The sequence below is a fragment of the Coregonus clupeaformis genome, chromosome 15, assembly GCF_020615455.1.
Source record: "Coregonus clupeaformis isolate EN_2021a chromosome 15, ASM2061545v1, whole genome shotgun sequence".
NCBI lineage: Eukaryota > Metazoa > Chordata > Actinopteri > Salmoniformes > Salmonidae > Coregonus > Coregonus clupeaformis.
Window position 1 is genome coordinate 15,631,335 of NC_059206.1, and position 22,809 is coordinate 15,654,143.

Consider the following 22,809-nt stretch of genomic DNA (forward strand, 5'->3'; position numbering starts at 1 on the left):
TTGGTTAAAGTTCTTGAAGCTTTCAGCAACTTGGTTTTCGTTAAAGTTGTCTGCATCACAGGCTTCACAGAGTTCTACAGAACCCAAAGGGTTCTATGTTGTTGAGCCAACTTATAATTGATTTGAAGAATGCAGTAAGTGAACTATTTTGTCATTCACTCTTCAAACATTGAAAGATTGTCCATAGCCTGTAGGCCTAGAATTTCTCTCAGACAGTGAAAACTGAGATTTTTTTCAGAAATGTAAATTGAATTCGAAAACATAATGTTTCTATTGTTTGTGTTGATATACAGTGCATTCGGAAAGTATTCCGACCCCTTCAATTTTCCACATTTTGTTATGTTACAGCCTTATTCTAAAATGGATTAAATTGTTTTTTTTTCCCCCTCAGCAATCTATGCACAATACCCCATAATGAAAAAGCAAAAACAGGTTTGTAGAAATGTTTGCAAATTTATAAAAAATGAAACACTGAAATATTACATTTACGTATGTATTCAGACCCTTTACTCAGTACTTTGTTGAAGCACCTTTGGCAGCGATTACAGCCTCAAATCTTCTTGGGTATGATGCTACAAGTTTGGCACACCTGTATTTGGGGAGTTTCGGGTTCAAGTCCGGGCTCTGGCTGTGCAACTCAAGGACATTCAGAGACTTGTTCAGAAGCCACTCCTGCGTTGTCTTGGCTGTGTGCTTAGGGGTCATTGTCCTGTTGGAAGGTGAACCTTCGCCCCAGTCTGAGGTCCTGAGCGCTCTGGAGCAGGTTTTCATCAAGGATCTCTCTGTACTTTGCTCCATTCATCTTTCCCTCGATCCTGACTAGTCTCCCAGTCCCTGCCACTGAAAAACATCCCCACAGCATGATGCTGCCACCACCATGCTTCACCATATGGCTGGTGCCAGGTTTCCTCCATACGTGACGCTTGGCATTCAGGCCAAAAAGTTCAATCTTGGTTTCATCAGACCAGAGAATCCTGTTTCTCATGGTCTGAGAGTCCTTTAGGTGCCTTTTACTGAGGAGTGGCTTCCGTCTGGCCACTCTACCACAAAGGCCTGATTGGTGGAGTGCTGCAGAGATGGTTGACCTTCTGCAAGGTTCTCCCATCTCCACAGAGGAACTCTGGAGCTCTGTCAGAGTGACCATCGGGTTCTTGGTCACCTCCCTGACCAAGGCCCTTCTCCTCCGATTGCTCACTTTGGCAGGTCGGCCAGCTCTAGGAAGAGTCTTGGTGGTTCCAAACTTCTTCCATTTAAGAATGGAGGCCACTGTGTTCTTGATAACCTTCAATGCTGCAGAAATGTTTTGGTTCACTTCCCCAGATCTGTGCCTCGACCCAATCCTGTCTCTGAGCTCTACGGCCAATTCCTTCGACCTCATGGCTTGGTTTTTGCTCTGACATGCACTGTCAACTGTGGGACCTTATATAGACAGGTGTGTGCCTTTCCAAATCATTTCCAATCAATTGAATTTACCACAGGTGGACTCCAATCAATTTGTAGAAACATCTCAAGGATGATCAATGGAAACAGGATGCACCTGAGCTCAATTTCGAGTCTCAGAGCAAAGGGTCTGAATACTTATGTAAATAAGGTATTTATGTTTTTTATTTTTAATAAATTAGCTAAAATGTGTCATTATGGCGTATTGTGTGTAGATTGATAATATTTAATCAATTTTAGTATAAGGCTGTAAGGTAACAAAATGTGGAAAAAGACAAGGGGTCTGAATACTTTCCGAATGCACTGTACAGTACAAACGCAGGGCAGGCCTATATAAGGCCACCCCACTGGGCACACACTGGTTGAATCAACATTGTTTCCACCCCATTTCAATGAAATTATGTTGAACCAACATGGAATAGACGTTTAATTGACCTCTGTGTCATATTTCTCCACTCTTATGTAGGCTAGGCCTGGATAGATTGATCAGTCAGAATAACCACAGGGCCTAGCCTACTCAAGAGAGAAGAAAATCTACGTAGCTTATTCAAAGGTGTACAACAGAGGTTGGTTGACCTTGTCAAAACCTCTATTAGTCTCTCTGTTGCTGGGCACAAAGCGAAGTTCACTGAAGGAACATTATGCCTTAGACGGCTGTTAAATGTTCCTATTACCTTGCATGGCATAGAGGGCTAACAATAACGGCAGTGTTGTTCTTCAGACAGCCATGGCACAAATTGACTGACATGATTTGAGGACAAGTCTGTCAGTTAAGACGTCGGCTGTAGCTTCGACGTCTTTTGTTCGTTTCACCTCAGAATAATGTTATTATTACACGAACTTGTTGAATATGCAAATGACTAGGCTTTAGGCTACATGTGGTGTTTGGTTTGCAATTTACTTCAATATCCAGATAACTATGACACCTACACTCACTAAGGTAGCCTATTCGTCAGCATCTACAGGCTATAATAATACATGTTACTGTGCTCCCCCTCTTTCGACAGTGACACGAAAAGAAAAGCTGAGGATGGCATAAACGCAAAAAAATACGAAGTCTAAACATTGGCCCAGCCACAAATCTCTTCTTTATTTATTTTACAAATACGTCTCTGGCAGAGAGACAGAGCGTGTCTGCGGCCTGTCCGGCCGGAGCTGTAGCCACAGCACAGTCACAAAACAAAATCCATCCCAAAATATAAACACCAGATTATCTATTTTCTCTGATTTATAGATAGGGAGGGTCGTCCAAATGGCTATATGTCTTGCTCCACCCTCCTATACTCACAATGCGTGCACATGTGTTTTTGTTTTTGCAGACCCCTCTCTAAACCTCAGACGTTAAGGTAAAGGTCCGATTGATTTTATTTCCTCTTTGAGGACAACAAAGATGAACAACCTTAATAAAGACAGTGTAAATAATGAATTTACAATAATAGGCCTAATATTATTAATAAATGAATACATGATAGTATAATAAATTCAATATATAATGTATTATTATTATTATTTATCAATAACCAATAATAATCACATTCACGGCTCTTAATATAAATAAGGAACATCAATGAGGAACAACAATAATCGTAAAATTATCAAAAATGTTAGGGACAATCTGCTAGGCTAATTGATTTATGCACATGATTCTGCACTCACTATGCGTGTGTGTGTGTGTGAGTGTGTGTGTGTGTGTGTGTGTGTGTGTTGAGCACACCTCTGTTGATGATGTACAAAGAGCTGGGAATACTGCCATATGGAGCCTCTTCGTATTGTATGAATGCATCTATGCAGCAACAGATTGAGGTGCGCATACCGTTCCATCACTAAAATGTGGCATTGTATGGTGCACTTTGCTGCATTGAGATGTTTAGACTGTTGTTTTAAGCCATCTAGTTTAGGTTAGCGTTTCACTTATAATACATTTATTACAGTATGTCCATAGTTTATGACTTGAGAAATCCATGTAAAAAATTGACGTTAGACAGCGCTGAGAAATCACTGTTCAAGTCTCATCTATTTCGTAATTATGTTCATTATTCCCGAAATCCTTTTGTGCTCCTCTGCAAAGAGATATAGGCCAAATAGGCTATAGTAATTGATTGGTGCCTGTAATCCTAGTGGGCTATACACATTGGTTGAATGTGGATTCAATTTTACCCAAGGACATTATTAAGCTCATCACCGACGCTGATATCCAGTTTACGAGGACTATATGTAACACAATAAATAAAAAATATGTCACCATTAGTATGAGAAATATACGAACATTACCATTTCCAGGTGAGGAGGCTATGCATAATATTGCTGGCAAATATTTCGGAATGTCATTTCTCAAATGTTCCAGTATCCAAGGACTTAGTCGGGCATACGCAAGTTATGACAAAATACACCATAAATACATGATAAGGAGTGAGCTAGTATCTCTACGTAGACTATTAATTAAAGCCAGAGTCAGACATAATATGTGCATCAACCGTTTATAAGCATGTACTAAATGTACTCCTATATGCCAAAACATGTTATAATATAATTAGGCCTAGTATCACTCAACATTCTGGGGTATAGGCTAACATTAATTGTAATTCAAGACTGAAGATTATGGAATGAATTTATGGAATGTTTTTTTTAAATAAATTATACTTTTGTATGTTGAGTTGAAAAGCACAAGGTACAGTCAATCTGATATCTTATTTTCTCGTTAATTAGTGTGTGTGCCCTTGACAGAAAGTCCTTTGAATTGAATAGGATGTAGGCTATTTAGCCAAGTAATATTTTCCATCACAGTTGAAATAATAGGCTATAGAGAAAGTTGCAGTTGTGAAAACAGTTTTTAACATTATTTGAAAGCTTATCCATGAGGTCACCGTAAGAAGAAAAAAACAAAAGCGTTATTGCAATGTCAATGTCACATGAGCACGGAGTCCAATCAAAATGTATCCACGCTGAACCGGAGAAGCAGAAGAAACGTATTTATCTAGACTTGAGCGCTCGCTCATTTTTAATCCAACTCGAAAAGTAAAGTTGTTGCTTTGTTTGTTTTGTTCATGTCTGAGCAGCACATATATCATGCTTATTGAATAAGTCTAAACAACATCAGGAAATGTACCACCTGAAGTTCCCAAGTAAGTATTTTCAGCTATTAATCATGTGCAAAGTGGCTGCATTTTAATAATAATAATAATGGGTGAAGTAGGCCTGCATGGTGTGATCTGGCTCCAAATGGCTGCATCCCTCATTATGTTCAGTGTGCGGTCTATATTGCACAGGCAAATCAGTATCATCCCCCATTATGTTCAGTGTGCGGTCTATATTAAACAGGCAAATCAGTATCAGAGTCTTCCCTTAATGCGCCCCGGGTTGTTATTTACATTTTACATTTTATTTCAGCAAAGACGGATGATAAGTGATTATTTATTCATATTGTAGGCCTATACTATTCGACAGTAATACAACGGTATATATTTTTATTGGTTTGGCATGCAAAATATGAGGCCACAAAAGACAGGAGGCCTATTACCAAATAGCGTTATATAAGTAGGCCTATTTTAGTTATGCTAGTTTTAGTTATTTTAGTGGCAAAAACAGTAAGTAGCCTAAGGTTCTTGTGATATTGGTTAGTTTACGATTAAAGTATAATCTAAAATCATGATAATTTTATGAAGTCACTAATACTTATCTATAGCGTGTCCACCCTCCACATGTTAGTCACTCTATAGACCTACCTTAGCCAAGCAGATAGGAGGTGTCTCCCGTCGCTTACCTCACCAGCGTGACATGCCTTCCAATCAGATCCACCCTCACAATCTGTAAATATGAGGAGGGTATGTCTGTCCGTGGGCATGCACATGGTAGGTCTCGATCAAGCAAGGTCAGTTAGTGTAGGGAGCTGCCCACTGCTCCTTCTTCCTCCATCCCTCCTCCATCATTCCTGCGGGGTATGCCTATTCTTTTCATAAAGTTAGAGCCATAGCGCGTGTTTCGAAGTCGTTTCTCCGTGGATGCATATCCAAACTGACACCGTATAGCCTACTACCGTTTTAGCTAAGAGGAGAACGGACACCGAATACAACCGTTCTAGCCAAGATAACGCTGGGGATCCAACAGGTATGGCCTGCTTACGTAGACTACTTTTGCGGGTTTCCGAATGTCATCATTCAACAATGAACTTTTAATTTAGTGCTGTGATATAAAACAATTATGTTAATGCTTGTAAAGTATTTGTTTTATTGGTCAATTGAAAATATGCATGTTCATAAATGATGTAGCTTTGCTAAATGTGCGTTATTTCGGTGCGTAATTTCGTAGACCTAATGTCAAAATACGAAGCCTATTTCTGATGCATCAGATTATTGGGGATATAAAATAATCCTTACAAAATTAGATTGCTATCGAATATGCATACCTGCGCTTTGATTTATTCAAGATTGTAATTAGGGTTTAATATGCCTTCTCTTTTGAAATAGGATAGGCTACATGTTTGCCGAGAATTCTGTTTATGCACATAGCCTACACACATCCAAAATACAAGCATTAAAATGCCGTTCATTTGAATGAAATGTGACAATATTTTCAATATTTAGGCCTATTAGTGGAAATACACACAATTGATAGGCCTAAAAGTAAGACAGAATCGCTGGTGATACAGTGATTTATTTGTAAGCTACCTGTTGCTCACCGGCATGTGCATTCCCAGGTGTTCCATTGACCGGAATGGAGTACACTTATGATGTCGATTTGGAAGAGCTATGTCCTGTTTGTGGCGATAAGGTGTCGGGATACCACTATGGACTACTTACGTGTGAAAGCTGCAAGGTAGGCTGCAAAAGACGCAAACATTTATTTTTATAGAGGCTTTCATAGGCTATAATATAGACCTATCTTTTTATTTACGTCAAGATGAGATGTCTAAATCCATCAAGAAATTCGTTATCATTTGTATTAATACAAATTAATGTCTATTATTTTCGTTTGTATTCATTTTATTGCAGCATTGATGATGATCTTAACTTGGCTATTTTGTTAATAGGCATGTCTATATGAACTCTCTCACACAGGGTTTCTTCAAAAGAACGGTTCAAAATAATAAGAGGTATACTTGTGCAGAAAACCAGGATTGTAAAATTGACAAAACTCAGAGGAAACGGTGTCCATTTTGTCGGTTTCAGAAATGCCTGAATGTTGGAATGCGATTAGAAGGTAAAATCATTTTTATTTGATTAATTTAGATAATTTCTAAGGTATTTTGGTTTAACATGGAATGTTGTCAGATTTTAAAATTATTATATTTGTAGAATATTTTTTGGGGGCTATACATCAGAATTGATCAAGTTTGATATCTGTTCGATGAAATTGCATATCTATCTCTTTGGGTTGGTGATATATTTTCTTATACAACAGTAGGCCTGTATAGGCTGCATTATAGTCTGACTGTTGGTAGGCTTATTCTCAAATAGGTGTCGTTAAATATTCGTCTCTAATTAGTGAAACATGAGAAAACTATATTATAAGTATAGTTTGTCAGTTGTTGCATATATCTTTTTGTCAATGGTTGGGTTTTAATTGCTGTATCAACATTGGCATATTATCTAAGGAATTTCGATAAAAAATATCTAGCTCCAGGTAAACTATTTCAGTATCCTTTGATAAAATATGTATGAATAGTACGTTTTCTAATATTATTGCGTAATTAGAAGAGTTTTGGATGAGGTTATTCATGATATGTCATTAAATCATTATGAGACAACAAGCTTGAATGCAAGCTATGTAAATGCAATTTATGTTATTTTGGGATTCAGAATAATAACAAAACAAGAACTAACATTTTTGTTTATCCGTAGAAATGAAATTTACTTTACAATGGATTTAATCCATATCTTCAGATATATACATTAAATCTACAAAATGATTGCTCTATTAGTGTATTTTTGGTTTACATTTTGATTGCTGCACCAAGAACTCTCACATGCTAACTTAGTGAATGTTAGCAATTAATTGAATAACAGTAATGGTGTTCGATTCCATCAGCTGTCCGTGCCGATCGCATGCGAGGAGGCCGGAATAAGTTTGGCCCCATGTACAAGCGTGACCGAGCCCTCAAGCAGCAGAAGAAAGCGTTGATTCGAGCCACCGGCCTCAAGATGGAGACCACCCCTCCGATGCTCTCCCCTGACACCCAGACAGACTACACCTTCACCGGCAGCCTCCCGGGCCTCCACCCGCTCCCCAAGGGCATCCTCCACACCACCACCACCCCCATCCCCATCGCCCCCACAGACTACGACCGCTGCCTCTATGGACCCCCCTCACTTGGCATGGCCATGCCTGGACTCCCCCCCCATGCACCCTTACCCCCCCAGTACCAGTACGCCTCCTTCCCCAGCCGGGCGATCAAGTCCGAGTACCCGGAACACTACACAAGCTCCCCAGACTCGGTAGTGGGCAGCTACATCTACCCGGAGCAGGTCTACTCTGGATCGGGCTCTCCGCAGGTGCCTGGGGTGCCTCAGCTGGTGCTGGAGTTTATGCGCTGTGACCCGGACGAGCTGCAGGTGCAGAGTAAGATCGCTGCTCACCTTCAGCAGGAGCAGAGTGGCCGGGGGGGCAAGGGTCAGGAGAGACTCAGCACCTTCAGCCTCATGTGTCACATGGCCGACCAGACTCTCTTCTCCATCGTGGAGTGGGCCCGAGGCTGCATCTTCTTCAAGGAGCTCAAGGTAGGGAAGTCAATACTTTGTTGTCATACCAACCAAAGTTGTTAATTGTTTGGAAACCTCAAAATTCCTCAGAGATGGTTTAGACTGTAGATTATATGCCGCCCATTCTTCTTTACACTTTTTTCAAGAAAAAGGAATCTATTAGTACAAAGGTGTTTTAGACATCCAACAAACCTCACAGAGTACAAAATGCCATGTGAAAATAAGACAAAAAAACCTTACCACTGTTTTGATGCTCCTGTAGTTTTATTAGCAATGTTTCAACCACAAAGATCTTCGTCAGGTTTACAGGTAGGACCTTTTGTACAGGTAAGGCTGACGAAGGCCCTTTCTGGTTTAAAGGTTTCACATTTTGCAGAGCCCGTAGTCTAATATTGATTATACGCCTGAGTGGGCCCTGCGAGAATCATAAAATGGTGGATACATAATGTTGTATTATCCCCAGGCATATGACATATGTTATTGTATGTTTGTGTTTGTTGGGGTCAGTTCCATATATCAGGAAGTTAATTGAAATTCAAGTGATGAATTGGGAAAAACTCAACAATGAAAATGATAACCAATTCCAATTGCTGAACTGAGTGGAACATTGGGATACACACACACAAGCGCACCCACATTTGCACATACACACACATACACTGTCAACATTTACCATTTTACATGTGGACAGCCACGCACACATCTCTCACACATTATTCCGCTGTTTATTTGGGACTTCCTACTGCAGAGGTGTCCACCATGATGAAAAGACGATGACAGGTGGAATCAAGGAAGCACATCCGCACCCATGACAATTGAGAGAGCAGAGTGACAGCTTTTTTTCTCATCACACACAGCCCAGGGGGTATTTCACCAAGCAGCATCAACAAGTTAGCCTTAGCATTACAGTAGCCACCTACATGGAACTTTGCAACATGGTCTCCCATGAATATGTAAAAAATTGTGACATTTAACCATTGTAGTTATATGCAGTGGTGTGAAGTACTTAAGTAAAAATACTTTAAAGTACTACTTAAGTCGTTTTTGGGGGGTATCTGTACTTTACTATTGATCTTTTTGACAACTTTGACTTTTACTTCACTACATTCCTAAAGAAAATAAATGTACTTTTTATTCCATACATTTTCCCTGACACCCAAAAGTACTTGTTACATTTAGAATGCTTAGCAGGACAGGAAAATGGTCCAATTAACGCACTTATCAAGAGAACATCCCTGGTCATCCCTACTGCCTCTGTTCTGGCGTACTCTAAACACATATGTAAATTATGTCTGAGTGTTGGAGTATGCCCCTGGCTATCCGTAAATTAAAATAACAAGAAAATGTTGCCGTCTGGTTTGCTTAATATAAGGAATTTTAAATTATTTTTCCTTTTACTTTTGATACTTAAGTATATTTAAAACCAAATACTTTTAGACTTTTACTCAAGGAGTATTTTACTGGGTGACTTTCACTTTTACTTGAGTCATTTTCTATTAAGGTATCTTTACTTTTACTCAAGTATGACAATTGGTTACTTTTTCCACCACTGGTTATATGTCACTTGTTGTGACATATTTCTTACTGTATATGTCACTATGGTGACATAGAATAGAGACATAATGAGATAGGTCTGAACTTTACTATATATTCTGAAATAACTCCACACAACCTCAGAATAGGCATGCTATAATAACCTTAATAAGTCATATCCCACTTTAGAATTCTTTACACACCAGGGAATTGTAGCACGCTATTTCTGAGTGTTTATTGAAGCTAACTGGCTAATCCATCGATTTTCACTCTGTGTAAAGTTACCATGAGGTGAACGGCTAATCGACTTAGCTTCAACCGCTGCCCTCCCGCAATGCTCTCCTCAAGACCCATTCTGGTCAGGCGTGACTCGGGCTACCGACTATCAGCGGTGAACAAACAGATGCTCTGACACGTTGTAGCTACTTGAGCCCCGGGTGCATGCTAGTTGCGGTAGGGACTGTGTGGGCGTGCAGTGAGGAGAGGAGCCAGGAAAGGGCAATCTCTTCACTGTGGTTCCATAGGCCATATCTTACTCTTCGTATGTCTCCCAGCGCTATTCACTTCAGTGTGACCTCCATCCATTCCTACCTGGAAGAGGTTTTATGAAGTCAACCCTTCTTGGCCATCCTGAGAGGCAGAATGGAACAGTGTTGTCAGGAGAAGAGATCTTTTATAAAGCAGCATTTTCTTTTCTTTTATTATCCCCTCTCCCCAGGTTCACGGTGATGTTGACTGAACTCATTTAGAGTGAGTTAGGGGGGATGTTTCATTGGCCTGTATGTGTGTGTGTGTGTGTGTGTGCTGCATGCATGTGTGTGTGTGTGTGTGTGGGGGTGAGTGAGTGCGTGCCAGTGTGTGTGTCCGTGTGTGTGCGTGGGAGCGTGTGTGTGTGATAGTGATGAATGGTAATAGTGTACTTGCAGTGATTTAACCTGGTTAGGTCGAGGTCGCGTTCATCTCTCCTAAAATAAAACACTTGAGTTTTACGCTGATGTAAAGGAAGTGGACCCTCTTAAAGTGCTGCATAAAGCGATACCATGTCCCTACTTTCAATATTTTCACAACAATGGAAGCATTGTTTGGTTTAGAGGAGTACAATGGCTGATTGATCAAAATGTATATTTTTCAGGGTCTGGGTGTTTATTAATACTTGAATAGTTAACAGTTTAGTGTGCCTTATTGTTCTTAAGGTCAGTTAAACATGTTGGTATGGTATTGCTTTCCATTCATGGCTGAAGCAGACAATAACAATTATATTACTGTATTCAATTTATAACACATTACATTGTTTTAGATTAATTTACATATAATACCTTTTGCCTTTGTTGTCCTATATCATATAGTAGATACAGTATATACAGAGTAAATAACACAAAATAAGAGGTTAAAGCACAAACTACCTTCATGTAATGTGAAATGCTTCACCACAAGAACCTACTAGCCAAAGTCTACTTTCACTTTCTGTAGTGGAGTGCTAGGACAATAAACCAGTGGACTATGAATAATAGGACTATTTGCCAACAAGTCCCCAGTTATTTTTGCTGGTACTGAAGGCATTCCTTGTAGTAGATAAGAGTGGAATGTGTACTCCAGAGTGTGTAGTTAATGTGTTTGGGTTTACCATGTGGAGGGATAGACAGTATTTGTAAAATATCAAGTTTTATTTGAGATTTTTACAGCTTTCTGTGTAGTCAAAACGTTACAAAATCTATTTCAATGTTTCTAAAAGTGACCATTAATTGGCATTTTCTTCTTCTTCTTATCAGTCTACAGCTAGACTTCTGAAAGTTGTTTTAAATCTAAGACGAGAGAAAGCTACTAAATCAGCTGTGTGATATACACATTATCTGGTTGTCATCATACATGTCTAATAAATCATTTTAATAGTGGTATTTGTTATCCAACCACTATACAAAGTAATTACTATATAATACATAATCACTATATAATACATAATCACTACATAATAAACTGAACAAAAATATAAATTCAACATGGAACAATTTCAAAGATTTTACTGAGTTAGTTCATATAAGGAAATCAGTCAATTTAAATAAATTCATTAGGCCCTAATCTATGGATTTCACATGACTGGGCAGGGGTGCAGCCATGTGTGGGCCTGGGAGGGCATAGGCCGACCAACTTGGCAGCCAGGCCCACCTGCTGGGGAGCCAGGCCCAGCCAATCAGAATGAGTTTTTCCCCACAAAATTATTACATACTCCTTCTCTAAAATGACCTTGGAGGCATCTTATGGTAGAGAAATTAACATAACATTCTCTGGCAACAGCTCTGGTGGACATTCCTGCAGTCAGTGTGCCAATTGCACGCTCTCTCAAAACTTGTGACATCTGTGGCATTATGTTGTGTGACAAAACTGCACATTTTAAAGTGGCCTTTATTGTCCCCAACACAAGGTGCACCTATGTAATGGTAATGCTGTTTAATCAGCTTCTTGACATGCCACACCTGTGAAATTTGAGAGAAATACGCTTTTTGTGCGTATGGAACATTTGTGGGATTTTTTATTTCAGCTCATGAAACATGGGACCAACACTTTACATGTTGCGTTTATATTTTTGTTCAGTGTACATAATCACTATATCATACATAATCACTATATCATGGGGTCACTCACTATATAACGTGTGTCCTGTGTCCATATTATGGATTTAATTAATTGCATGGATATGGTGCTTTGCTGGTAGGTCTCAAAACCCCACCATATCCCTATCCACTAGCCCTAATCACCATTCCACAACAGTCTCTCTACCCGCTCAGTAAAATCCTGCTGTACTGCACCCAGACATGCTCCCTCTGTCTCTGTCTACCTCTGGCCACCGCCGTCTGAGAACACACAAATCATCATCATCATCTGCATCATAGTTCGGCTGCAGATTAGTCACAAGCTTCCTCCAGTAGCTTCACACACGCGCGCGCGCACGCGCACACACACACACACACACACGCACACACATACAAAAGGAAATATTTGCAATGATTGAAATGGCAATTATCATACTGAAATGATGTAAGCATTACAGTCAATAGGTATGTTTACATGCACACATTACTACGATTATTGTGAATACTCAGATTAATATAATAGTTTGATTAAAACATTTACATGCTTTGCAAGAAGAATGTTTTCCCTAATAATACTGTTTACTTTGACACATCTGAAATCAGGCTACCTGATTGGACTTTGATCAATGCAGAAAATTGCCAATCAAAATAAACGTTATATCACATATCATTATATTAATATTTAACCAAATTATAATTGTATTATAAATATGAAGCCTATTTGAATCTGAGTTCAGAAATACAGAGTTTGCGTGTGAAAAGTTTTTCTAGATTTTCCGAACTCAATTCACTGGCACAAAAGAGAGAGACTCGCGTTGCTCATGCTAGAACATGCGCAGATCTAATACACTGCTGGAACTCCGATTAATGTGTTTACATGTCCTAATAAATCAAAAGATTGCAAAAAAATCTAGATGTTTTAATCGACGTATGCTTACTTCGATTAAATAATAATAATAATAATAATAATAATAATAATAATAATAATATGCCATTTAGCAGACGCTTTTATCCAAAGCAACTTACAGTCATTTGCGCATACAATTTTACGTATGGGTGGTCCCGGCGATGGGTGGTCACGGCGATTAAGATAATCAGAGTAAGGTGTTTACATGACTAATGCCATACTCGCCCTACTGCCATAATCAGTTTAATATGGAATTATTAGTGTGCATGCAAACTTACTCGACAGTGCTATGCTGGTGCTACGCTACTAACAATCGACAATACCTGGAGATGTGTTGCCATGTGTTTTTCATGCCAGTACTAAGCTGAGCTGTGTTTGCTGTTTGTGTGTGTGTGTGTGTGTGTGTGCGATGGTGGATGTGGCATACATTAGCTTATTGACTCTCTTCACCACGTGTTGATGGTTAGTTTCCAGGTCTTTGTGTCTACGTCTGTGTTGGACAGGTGTGTGTCAATCCCCTCACAGTAGAATGGCTTCCGGAAGGAACTTCTACCTCATTTACCAGGTGTAATGACTCGCTACCATGGCATGCTATAGCAATAGAATGAGCCAGGTGAACATTAGCATTGCACCATATGCGCTCAGCACAACTGCTCTAGTTTAGCTGTGTATCAATGCCAAGACAAAAATATAGAATGTTGTTCAGTATGTTGGTTAATAGTACAAAATAATGAATGTTTCATTAATTCAGATGATCTTTTTTTCCCACACTCACAATACTTTTGCCTAAACCGGCACCTCAGTGGCTTTGCAATGGCTGTACAGTGGCTGTATACATGTCATATTATATGCTAGAGTGGTATTCACCATTGACTGTTACAAATAGTTCACGCACTCACCCATGGGCGAGTGAGAGCTGGGAGCTTGGAGAGAAGCAAGAAAATCCATCAAAATTCTGAGGTACTTGACATTTTCAATAGGTGCAGATGGGGGAATAGCAGTAGAATGCCACAGACAACAGTCTTTATGGTGTGCACTGTATTCCAAATGAAAAAATATATATATATATTTTATTGCGTTCACATTACTGTGTGTCAATGGTTTGTTGTGCAATTCCTGAAGTGTGTATTGAATCCGGTCTGGTATTTGTGTTAAAAAACTTGTTGTGCTATAACAAATAAATGAAAAACCGACCTCGCGGGGACAGAGCACGACTTAGTGGTAAATACCATCGATTTGCCATGGCAACAGAAAATCCAGACTGAATGGGGCCATGTCTCTATGGGTCTCTGTTCATATACTGTATCTAGGTATCTTTGGTGATGTTGACATGTTTTTGTCCCTGGCTAGTGCATTTCCATAAAATGGAAGACTTAACTGATATTCAAATAATGTCGACGTTCGTCAAACAAGCATGCTCGCACTCACGTCATGTGATGAGATGGGCTGGTTGTTAAGCTGCATTGCAATGAAATTGATTTTGTCCGTACTGTGTTGCTGTTCTCTGGGTTTGTAGTTGTTTGTGGCATTTACCCAAAATGCAACTTCTGCACAGAAAATGGATAGTGGATAATGGATAATGGATCATGGATCATGGATCATGGATCATGGATAGTGGATCATGGATCATGGATCATGGATCATGGATCATGGATCATGGATAGTGGATCATGGATCATGGATCATGGATCATGGATAATCCATAGCTTGACTACGCCACAAAAAGCAGACCACAATAATCTTTTGTCATATCAGAAAGGTTTTCTGGACCATACTGTATAAATTCTATTTTATAGAGTGACACTGCCCCCATGTTCACTGTGAATAAACCCGCCATTGTTTGGTTAACCTTTCTATGTAGCCTGGGAACTAATCTGAATTTCTCTCTGTTTCACGTCACAATATCAGTCTGGCCATGGCCATGGGCTTTCATTACAACTGTTTACGCCTACATTTGTACTGGTGCATTACTACTACTTCTGGTTAAGGACATTAAGTAAATTTTTATTTTATTTTTATTTTATTTTTAAGTTAATTGATAGTTAAAGGGATAGTTCACTTTTTTAAGTTTAGCTCATTTTTGACTGTTGTCATTTTAACCAAACCATTTGAAGTCTGTTAGCTTGTTATGTAGCAATGCCACGGGGATTCAAAAGCATGGGAATCCGTGTATCTGGAACGCACCCCAAATACGTGTGTTTGAATGGATGTTCGTTCCTTCTTTCTTCTATCAGGTGGGAGATCAGATGAAGCTGCTTCACAACTGCTGGAGCGAGCTGCTGGTGTTGGACTTCATCTCCAGGCAAGTCCAACACGGCAAGGAGGGCAGCGTGCTACTGGTCACAGGGCAGGAGGTGAGTGCAATGATCACCACGCGTCATCACACACATGCACACACACACACGCACACACACACACGCACGAACGCACGCACGCACACACACAGAAGTTAGAAGTCAGTCACGCCACTCCTCATGGTAAACGCATATCACTGAGTCTACCTTTAATGAGTCCAGAAAGTACTTTTTTGGGGAAAGTTCCTATGTTGAAACTCATGCATGTGTATGTTGTGGTCTAGGTGGAACTGACGTCCATAGCATCCCAGGCAGGAGCCACTCTCACAAGCCTGGTACAGAGAGGACAGGAGCTAGTTGAGAAACTACAGACCCTACAGGCGGACCGCAGAGAAATCACCTGCTTCAAGTTCCTCATCCTCTTTAACCCCGGTGTGTGGGAGATCCAATTGCATGTACAGGGGACTGCCATGGGGAGCTGCATCCAATTACAGGGGACCGCCATGGGGAGCTGGATATCCCCATAACAAATAATTCTCACCTAATTAAGGGTTGAAAATATTGTTGAAAATGTTAACTTTATATTAAGGTCGGTGGACCAATCGCCTGCTTCAGGTTCCTTGTCCTCTTCGACCCCTGTGAGTGGGAGATCAGCCATGGGTTCTCCATAGGTTATTGTTATCTGGGATCCTTGGGACGTCCCTACTCTAAACCCTAACTCTAACCTTAACCCTTACCGTAACCATTTAAAATGTAATCTTCAATAGGGTAACGTCAGAGTTGGGATGTCCCAAGGAACGTGGATAGCATGGACCGTTCTCCATAGCCCCATAACTAATCATAGACACCTACAGTGCCTTAAGAAAGTATTCATACCCCTTGACTTACTCCACATTTTGTTGTGTTACAGCCTGAATTCAAAATATATTAAATAAATAAAAATTCTCACCCATCTACACACAATACCCCATAATGACAAAGTGGAAACATGTTTTTTTCGAAATGTTTGCAAATGTATTAAAAAGGAAATACAGAAATATCTCATTCACATAAGTATTCACAACCCTTTCTGGGTAGATCTCTAAGAGCTTTCCACACCTGGATTGCAATATTTGCCCATTATTCTTTTCAAAATTGTTCAAGCTGTGTCAAATTGGTTGTTGATAATTGCTACGCAACCATTTTCAGGTCTGAACCAGGTTTTCTTCTAGGATTTTGCCTGTGCTTAGCTCCATTCCGTAAAATTTTTATCCTGAAAAACTCCCCAGTCCTTAACAATTACAAGCATACCCACAACATGACGCAGCAACCACTATGCTTGAAAATATGGAGTGTGGTACTCAGTAATGTGTTGTATTGGATTTACCCCAAACATAACACTTTATATTCAGGACAAAAAGTTCATTGCTTTGACACATTTTTTGCAGTATTAATTTAGTGCCTTGTTGCAAACAGGATGCATGTTTTGGAATTTTTTTATGTACAGGCTTCCTTCTTTTCACTCTGTCAATTAGGTTAGTATTCTGGAGTAACTACAATGTTGTTGATCCATCCTCAGTTTTCTCCTATCACTGCCATTAAACTCTGTAACTGTTTTAATGTCACCATTGGCCTCATGGTGAAATCCCTGAGCGGTTTCTTGTCTCTCTGGCAACTGAGTTAGGAAGGACGCCGGTATCTTTGTAGTGACTGGGTGTATTGATACACCATCCAAAGTGTAATTAATACCTTCCTGATGCTCAAAGGAATATTCAATGCCTGCTTTTTTTTTATTTTGACCCATCTACCAATAGGTGCCCTTCTTTGCGAGGCATTGGAAAAACCTCCCTGGTCGTTGTGGTTGAATCTCTGTTTGAAATTCACTGCTCTACTGAGGGACCTTACAGATAATTGTATGTGTGGGGTACAGAGATGAGATAGTCATTCATAAATCACGTGAAACACTATTATTGCACACAGAGTGAGTACATGCAACTTAGTATGTCACTTGTTAAGCACACTTGGACTCCTGAACTTATTTAGCCATAACAAAGGGGTTGAATACTTATTGACCCCAGACATTTCAGCTTTTCATTTTTAATTAATTTAAAAAACTATTCGAAAAACACAATTCCACTTTGACATTGTGGGTTATTTTATTGTGTGTAGGCCAGTGACAAAAAATCTCAATCCATTTAAAATTCAGGCTGTAACACAGCAAAATGTGGGAAAAGTCAAGAGGTCTGAATACTTTCTGAAGGCATTGAAAATATTAACTTGATATTCACCATCCGTGGACCAATAAGTGAAGTCATGTCAAGTCCAACCTGATTTAAAGTGCATCTTCACAAAGTTTCAATATACTTTGAAGCAATAATAAGCAGTTCTCTGAGAAGCTATAGGGATTCCCATGGTGGTTCTTGTTAACTGTATGTCTCTTGGCACAGTCATTTTCTGCATTTGCAAACATTGCCGCACGATGGCGATGCGTGCAAGTTGGTGGCAGAACAAGGGGAAGTTCTTATAGAACGGCGCAAAAACGGCCTCTATTTACATGTTGCTTATGAGTGCATTTCACACTACTTTTGGATTATAATTGGATTTTAAGGCTCGTATCAATGTCCTGCTTAATATAATGTTTGTCATGTTCGCAAATCAACTGCATTATACTTAAAAAAACACTTCTACTTCAATCAGTAAAATGGCTCTTTGGCTAGCTTTTGCTACAGCCTATATCAGTGAGCGTTAGCATTCTAACTGCTGCATCCAAAATAGTTATTTTTCAAAGATCACAACCAAATATAATCTTAACGACTGTTCAAGCAAGAATCAAAACATCATTGTAAGCGTATGAGAATCCCAAAGTTTTTTTGTTTAGAAGTGATAATAATGGAAATCTAGGCTATGTTGAATGGGCGCAGATGGCGATGGCTTTCTTACTGCCGCCAAGAGTCGCGCGCATCTGCGTGACGTCAGTGTGTCGTGTACTGGAAAAGGGTCTATTAAATGTAAAATTCATACAATATTTTTTAAACTCTCATTTGGTACAATTGTTAGGTGTAATTGAATTACAGAAGGTGTATTTATTGAGCACTGTTGGAGAATTAGTGAAATCAAATAATCATGTGCTTAAATGAGATTGAAAGTTATTAGTGTTGTAAATGAAATGCCCCACAATGGCTTCTCAACCTTACCTAATTAATCACATTTTAAAACATAACTGGCAATTCCTTCAATTTGAGTTTGATCCAAAGCAATTAATTTGTCAAAAGCAGGATGGCGCGCTGATATGGCGGTATATATTTAGGGGATTTGAGCATATTGGCAGTTTGTCCCCTTTATGGCTCTAAGAGGCTAAATGATTAGTCTAAATGGAGTGGCGCTTTGCACAGGTTATGGGCTTAATTCGAATTAGGCCGCTCTGAATAGGCTATGTTTACAAAGGCAACGAGCGTCGCCCTTGTTGCGCACTGCGCTCAATGAAGGCTTAATGGATTGACCCCCACATCGCTTTTTCTCCAGACAGACACTCGGCCAGAATCCGCCGTGCTCGGTAGATGGGAAAATGGCCTTTTATCATCTACATTCCCCTAAGCGGTAGCAATTTAGAGCTAGCCCACTGTGAACAAAAGCTGCTTTTAATAATGAGAGTGCTTGAGAGGGCCCTGGCGTTTGCGCGGAGTGTGGATCTTTGTGTGGGTTCTGTTTTCTGCCTCCCTCTTTCTGTCTCTCCATCTCCCTCGCTCGCTCACTCTCTCCTCATCTCTCTCTCAGTCTGTCGTCATTTGTTCGTCTCTTTCTTCCTCAGGCAATTCGGTCATATTTGTAGGGGCAATTTTCACTTCACCTTTGAGCCGTATTGAAAATATTATCGACAACGTTTGATTCAATTGTGAGGGGCTCCCCCGTCGGTGCTCTCGTGCTGAACCCCAGGAAAGGAGCCTCATCTGGGAAGATGGCAAGCTGTTGTCCCTCTCTTAGCCAAGCTAGTGCTGGAGCTCATATGTGCTTCTATACATAACAGCCCACGTAAACAGACTTATGTTAGCTAGCATTTCGCCACACCCGCAATAACATCTGCTAAACACGTGTATGTGACAAATTACATTTGATTTGATTTGATCTCTATAGTACAACATATCCTTGTGCTGGGTGCACATAGTCGTGGAAATGCTTGAGATACTCTCGAGCATACACAGAAACAAAGAAATACTGTGACAGACAGACATGCACAGTTGGATCCATGTTTTCAATAAGATAATGGCTAGGATTCAATCAAAGGCTCCAATGTTTCTAAGGAACCTCTACATACTGTCATCCAGACATGCCCCTTGACTGCATGTAGAACATGTTGTATTTCTTATTTGATATCTAAAGTCCTAGTAAGCCTGATATACATATTCATCTTAAGATTGCTAGGTGAGAAAACAACATATCACAGTCGTAGCAACTACATTTTCCCTCAACAAAGTAGTTATCAGAAAGTCAGGGGTAATAGGAAAAGACAAGTGTTTTTGTGTGGGGGGTTGATGGGCGCTGTTAGTCATGCTTCCACATGCCACGTCAAGTCACTATATGTCATTTTCAAACACGTTCAAGAGCAGCACTTTGGACTGGAAATTAAAGTTACAAATAGTGCATTTAGGGTAAAAAAACACCACTAAAAACACACTCTCTTCTCCCCTCAGATGTGAAGCTACTGGAGAACCAGGCGTTCGTGGAGGGCGTCCAGGAGCAGGTGAACGGGGCTCTGCTGGAGTACACAATGTGTGCTTACCCCCAGTACCTGGACAAGTTCAGCCAGCTGCTGATGCGCCTGCCTGAGCTCAAGGCCTTGTCGGCGCAGGCCGAGGACTACCTTTGTTACAAGCATCTGAGCGGAGAGGTGCCTTGCAACAACCTGCTCATCGAGATGCTGCACGCCAAGAGGGCGTGTGCGTGAGGAGGGCACACGTTTGCGTGTGTGTTAGTGTTTTTGACAAGAGGGAAGAGAGGAGGTGTGTGTGGGTGTCCGCATGTTAGAGAGATAGAGTGTGAGAAAGGCCGAGGAAAACGAGAGAGAGAGAGAGATCACCCTTCTTGCCCCAAAGCGCCACTTACTTACTGAGGTCTCGGTCTCAGCCATTCCAGACTTCAAATCTAACTACAGTATGCCCAAAACCTGGACTGGATTCATTAAATTCACCACCAAGAGTTGATTCGGTGGTAGAGAGATGCACTGAGTTGATTCACTCACCCTCCAGAGATTGAAATATGATTTACATTTGAAGACGATTCAAATGATTCACTGTGCAGGACGTAGTCATTCTAGGAGTCATTCAAGGAATCGATTGTCAGAGACCTGATTCATCTGCAGTTCATATTCAGGCAATGATGCACTTGAATTGTTGTACAGAGATGCACTGAGATTGGCGAAGGTGAGACATTTCGTTGAATTCATCCCATAGAGTCATTGATAGAGATGCCATGAACTCTCAACTTGATTCACTGTTGATTTCAACACAGGGAACTGATTCATTCTGAATAATTCCATATCAAGTTCTTAAAATGCTCTTATGCTAAAGACATGCTAATTAGTTACTTGTTAATTAACTTTTAATTATACATCATACTGGTTAATTCACTATGTAATATCACAGTTAATTAACTAATGACAATCACTAAACAACTAAAGACAGACATTTCAGCTAGTTATAACCTACCTGAAGGGATCCTAAAGAGGAATACTACATTTTAGCTGTATGCTAATGTAGCATAGAGGCTAATGCTACTAGCTAGGTTGACATGACCACATTGACAGCGCTTTTTTAGAGAGAGAAGAAAAAACGTTCCCAATGTGTGTCTACCACGAGCAGTCTATCTGAACCTTACTACTGTGTCCTCTCTGCTCACATAGCCTTACAAACTCAGACCCCTGTAATATAGACAAATATTTATATTCTACGCTGACAATTCTCCATTTACAATGTTTTTTCTTCTACTTTACTTCGGATGAGTCTGTATTTTAAACATTTCATAAGTCACATTTTCTCTTGTGGTTGCTTTTGAATTCTGATCTTTGTGTTTCCTAAATAAATATGAAAATTTGAAAAGCACAGGGAGATATTCTAATAGAAATATAGCTGTCACAGACTTGGTGTGTATCAGTGCAATAGTGAATAGGGTAGAGAGCTGAGGATAGGGACAAGGAAAAAGGAGAGAGAGAGGGAGGGGAGGGAGGGAGGGAGGGAGGGAGGGAGGGAGGGAGGGAGGGAGGGAGGGAGGGAGGGAGGGAGGGCGGAGAGAAAGTAATTTCATTCTCAACAGAGGTGACTTGCACTGTAGTTTCCCATTTGTCATCAAGGACCCTGCTACAGTGCCTTGCAAAAGTATTCATCCTCCTTGGCGTTTTCCTATTTTGTTGCATTACAACCTGTAATTAAATTGATTTTTATTTGGATTTCATGTAATGGACATACGCAAAATAATCCAAATTAATGAAATGAAATGAAGAAAATTACTTGTTTCAAAACATTCTAAGAAATAAATAACGGAAAAGTGTTGCATGCATATGTATTCACCCCCTTTGCTATGAAGCCCCTAAATAAGATCTGGTGCAAACAATTACCTTCAGAAGTCACATAATTATTTAAATAAAGTCCACCTGTGTGCAATCTAAGTGTCACATTATCTGTCACCTGTTCTGAAAGGCCCCAGAGTCTGCAACACCACTAAGCAAGGGGCACCATCAAAGCAAGCGGCACCATGAAGACCAAGGAGCTCTCCAAACAGGTCAGGGACAGAGTTGTGGAGAATTACAGATCAGGGTTGGGTTATAAAAAAATATCTGAAACTTTGAACATCCCACGGAGCACCATTAAATCCATTATTAAAAAATGGAGGGCCGCCCACCAAAACTCACAGACCAGGCAAGGAGGGCATTAATCAGAGAGGCAACAAAGAGACCACAGATAACACTGAAGGAGCTGCAAAGCTCCACAGCGGAGATTGGAGAATCTGTCCATAGGACCACTTTAAGCCGTACACTCCACAGAGCTGGGCTTTACAGAAAAAAGCCATTGCTTAAAGAAAAAAATAAGCAAACACGTTTGGTGTTCGCCAAAAGCCATGTGGGAGACTCCCCAAACATATTGAAGAAGGTACTCTGGTCAGATGAGACTAAAATTGAGGTTTTTGGCCATCAAGGAAAACGCTATGTCTGGCGGAAACCCAACATCTCTCATCACCCCAAGAACATCATCCCCACAGTGAAGCATGGTGGTGGCAGCATCATGCTGTGGGGATGTTTTTCATCGGATGGGACTGGGAAACTGGTCAGAATTGAAGGAATGATGGATGGCGCTAAATACAGGGAAATTCTTGAGGGAAACCTG

At 40.2% G+C, this 22,809-nt stretch overlaps 1 protein-coding gene across 1 annotated transcript; it reads left to right on the plus strand.

Moving 5' to 3' along the window:
- The first annotated feature begins 5,348 nt into the window (after positions 1-5,348).
- Positions 5,349-21,613, plus strand: nr5a1b (nuclear receptor subfamily 5, group A, member 1b). Its single transcript, XM_041899384.2, has 7 exons — positions 5,349-5,544; positions 6,134-6,252; positions 6,495-6,636; positions 7,465-8,153; positions 15,398-15,517; positions 15,742-15,889; positions 20,125-21,613. The coding sequence occupies exons 2-7, from the start codon at positions 6,151-6,153 to the stop codon at positions 20,376-20,378; spliced, it is 1,455 nt and encodes a 484-aa protein (XP_041755318.2). The 5' UTR covers positions 5,349-5,544; positions 6,134-6,150; the 3' UTR covers positions 20,379-21,613.
- The last annotated feature ends 1,196 nt before the right edge of the window (positions 21,614-22,809 follow it).